At 59.3% G+C, this 3,682-nt stretch overlaps 1 protein-coding gene across 1 annotated transcript in view; it reads left to right on the plus strand.

Moving 5' to 3' along the window:
- The window catches only part of Cpt1c (carnitine palmitoyltransferase 1C), a 13,377-nt gene that overhangs the window by 8,195 nt on the left and 1,500 nt on the right, over positions 1-3,682 (plus strand). Inside the window, exons 10-15 of the mRNA XM_033765893.1 lie at positions 1-136; positions 841-946; positions 2,131-2,247; positions 2,447-2,611; positions 2,816-2,950; positions 3,491-3,643. The exon at positions 1-136 is cut by the window's left edge and continues 303 nt beyond it. Of these exons, the coding sequence (XP_033621784.1) occupies positions 1-136; positions 841-946; positions 2,131-2,247; positions 2,447-2,611; positions 2,816-2,950; positions 3,491-3,643 (812 nt within the window). The remainder of the gene's footprint in view (positions 137-840; positions 947-2,130; positions 2,248-2,446; positions 2,612-2,815; positions 2,951-3,490; positions 3,644-3,682) is intronic.

Below are 3,682 nucleotides of genomic sequence, written 5' to 3' on the forward strand. Positions count from 1 at the left end.
ATGCCCTGGAGGCCGTGGAGGGGGCCGCTTTCTTCGTGTTGCTGGACCCCGAGCCTGCGGGGCTCACCGGGGAGGACCCCGCGGGCTCACTGGACGCCTATGCCCATGCCCTGTTGGCCGGCCGTGGCGATGACCGGTGAGCACCCCCCCCAGCGGCACCCCTAGCCCAGGCTCAGTCCTAAGGTTGCCTGACTGCACCGGACCAGACCCCAGACCCTGAAGTCTGTAGGTACCAGGGCCAGTCCCTGGACCCATAACTGAGTCCATCCTGCTAGATCCAGGGGCCCCAGGCCTGTGGGCCACCAGATCCCAAACTTGTACTCCTAGATAGAGATCCCCAAGCCTGCCAACTTCAGACTCAGAACCTGGACCATTCACTCTTGGGATCTTCCCGGAGGCACCCCAAACCCCAGACCTGGGGCCCTTAACACTTGGAGATCCTATGACTTTTTCTTTTCTTTTCTTTTTTGAGACAGGCTCTCACTATGTAGTTCAGACTCTCCTTTAACTTGTAGCAATCCTCCAGCCTCAGCCTCCCGAGTTCTGGGATTACAGCATGCATCACCACACAGAAAATTTCTCCATGCCCACCCAGCACAACCCTGACTTCCTAGGACCAGGAGAGGCCTCCATACTTCCAGGCACCCAAAAGGCTTTGAACTGCTAGGAGGTCCCCGAATCTTAGCCATGCCTGAACCTCCAGAGCTACTGCTGTGCTCCTGGTGGTCCCCACGCCAGCCACCAGGACTCTAGCCGACTCCTCCAGCCCTGCAAGCCCACAGCTTGTGCCATGTTCTCCCCACCCCCACTCCAGTGACCCTGCTGAACTGTCCCCCACAGCTGGTTTGACAAATCCTTCACCCTGATCGTCTTCTCCAATGGGAAGCTGGGCCTCAGCGTAGAGCACTCGTGGGCCGACTGCCCCATCTTGGGACACATGTGGGAGGTAGGGCAGCTCCTCCCACAGCCGGGGACCCCAGCCTACCTCCAGAGACCCCCTCAGCAAGCTGAGGCTCAAGGACAGCCAGAGAAGGGCTCAGCAAGCACTTGGGGCTAGGATGATGACCTCAACTCGATGAATGGGTATCGGGGCCTCAGAGAGGGAAGTCATTTTTCTCAGAGTTGCACAGCAAGGAGTTGCAGAGTGAGAATTTGAATCCAGGCTGCTCAGCGAGGCCTGTCCACCCCCACACAGGGAGGCAGAAGAACCATCTTCCAGATCCATTTGCTGTGCGGCTTTGTGAAGTCACTCCCCTGTCTGAGTTTCTGTTTCCCCCTTCCCCAAGTGAGAACTGGGATTTTTTTTTTTTTTTTCCTGTTTTGCCATGCAGAGGATGGAGGGCTTGTGCCTGCTGGGCTCTACTGCTGACCTGCGCCACAAGCTTGGAGCTTTTTATCTTAGGAGAATCTTAGCATGGAGAGGCACCCCACTGCACCCCACTGGGGCCCATCCTTCATGGTGGTGGTCAGGTTCCCTGGTCAGGGTGGGCCCAGGCACAGACAAGGGTAAGAACGGTGGTCCTTTCCAGGCCTGGAGAACAGCCACTGGCCTTTCTGCTCTTGTTTCTCATGTGTGAAATGGGATTTCCTGTATATATTATGTATAACACACACACACACACACACACACACACACACACACACACACACACTGGTGCACCACCACAGCTCTAAAAATAGAAAATTTAAAAAGGGCTGGGGATGTAACTCAGTGGTAGAGCTTTTGCCTAGCATGCTCAGGCCCCTGGGTTCAATCCCCAGTACCACACACACACAAAAGCAGACTAAGGCCTGGGATTTAGCTCAGTGGTTCCACCACCTGCCTCAAAAGTGCAAAAACCCTAGTTTGATTCCTGATACCAAAAAACAAACAAACAAACAAACAAACAAAGCAAACTAAAGACAGAAGCCCAGGCAGGACTAGTAACCAGCTAGCTGGGCTGGACATTCGCTCTGCTCTCAGTGAACGTGAACTTGAGGACCTGTCTGTGAGCCCCAGGGGTTTGTGATTCTCAGGGATGCCCTCAGAATTCCCCTCCCAAAAAAATAAAAAGGAAGTTTCCTAGCAGAGGTCACCGGTGAGGCCCTCAGCCAGGGACAGAGGGCTCTGCCTGCCCCTTCTGCCTGCAGTTCACCCTGGCCACAGACTGTTTCCAGCTGGGCTACTCTGCAGACGGCCACTGCAAGGGCCACCCCGCCCCACAGCTGCCCCCGCCCCAGCGGCTGCAGTGGGACCTTCCCGACCAGGTGAGCTGGGATCCGGGCCTCTTCTCCAGGCCCCAGCTTCCTCCCCGCTCCACTGAACCCATCCCATCCCCGTGGAGTCCAGCCCCAGCGCTGCCCCGCAGCCAGGGGGACCCAAGACGTTCAGAGCCTCCAGCCCCAGCCCCAGCTCTGGCCCCACCCCGCCTGTAACCCCACCTGTGCCTCCCTCCTTCCCGGGCAGATCCATCCGTCCATCTCTCTAGCCCTGCGGGGAGCCATCGCTTTGTCGGGCGACATCGACTGCCACGTCTTTCCCTTCTCCCACTTCGGCAAGAGCTTCATCAAACGCTGCCACCTCTCCTCCGACAGCTTCGTCCAGACGGCCCTGCAGCTGGCCCACTTCCGGGTCAGTCGGCTTCCCCACTCCCGGCCCCTCGGGCCCTCGGTCCCCTGGGCCCAACACCGGCCCCTTCCGCCCCTCGCGCTCCTCTTGGTCTTGATCTCTCCATTCGCTTCTGCGCCACAGGCGGCCGGGGCTGGACAAGGTGGGTTGAGCCTGTGAAGGTTCCCTGAACCTAGCCGACAGGCTCCTCCTCTCCTTGTCCCCCAGGACAGGGGTCGATTCTGCCTCACTTATGAGTCGGCCATGACTCGCTTATTCCTGGAGGGCCGGACGGAGACAGTGCGGTCGTGCACGAGGGAGGCCTGCAGCTTTGTGAGAGCCATGGAGGACGAGGAGAAGACAGTGGGTGTGGCCTGCACTGAGGTTCTGTGCCTGGGGTTCACCAGTACATTGGCAAACACTTATGGCCAGGCCTGAGGGACAAGGGACAAACAGAGCAGGGACCAGGGCTGCCAGGAGCCCGTGGGGGAGACTGAGACAGCCCAGCATAGTGCGCTGTGCTTTCCTGGGGTCTCGCGGGACACTGGGGCACTCGGGGGGCCTTGTTTCCATCATGCAGCTTATTTAGCCTCTGTGCCATCTCGTGACCTCCATTTGCCACATTCCGCAGAACCTCTGCTCCTGAGTCGGGGCCGAGCGCTCTGGCCCCTTCCCTCCCCATGAGATCCCAAGCCTCAGTAGAAGTTGGGGCTCCAGAGTCGGACAGACCTGGGACCCACCCGTTCTGCCTCGCTGTGTGCCCCGGGGCAAGGCCTCCCCTCTCTGAGCCTGTCTCCCCTGGTGAAGCAGGGGGCAGCTCCGCCTTGGGCCAGGTGTGCCACTGGGTGGCCAGCAGTAAGCCCCAGTCCTGTCTTTTCATGACCTGTGACCTTGGGGATCCAGGACCCGCAGTGCCTCGCCCTGTTCCACGCCGCCGTGGACAAGCACCAGGCGCTGCTCAAGGCGGCCATGAGTGGGCAGGGGGTCGACCGCCACCTCTTCGCACTCTATGTCGTGTCGCGATTTCTCCATGTGCAGTCGCCCTTCCTGGCCCAGGTTGGGGTGCAATGAGGTGTCTGAGGGGGAACTGGGGGC

Source organism: Fukomys damarensis, unplaced genomic scaffold (genome assembly GCF_012274545.1).
Source record: "Fukomys damarensis isolate Sample0158 unplaced genomic scaffold, DMR_v1.0_HiC HiC_scaffold_19, whole genome shotgun sequence".
In the NCBI taxonomy this organism is placed as follows: domain Eukaryota; kingdom Metazoa; phylum Chordata; class Mammalia; order Rodentia; family Bathyergidae; genus Fukomys; species Fukomys damarensis.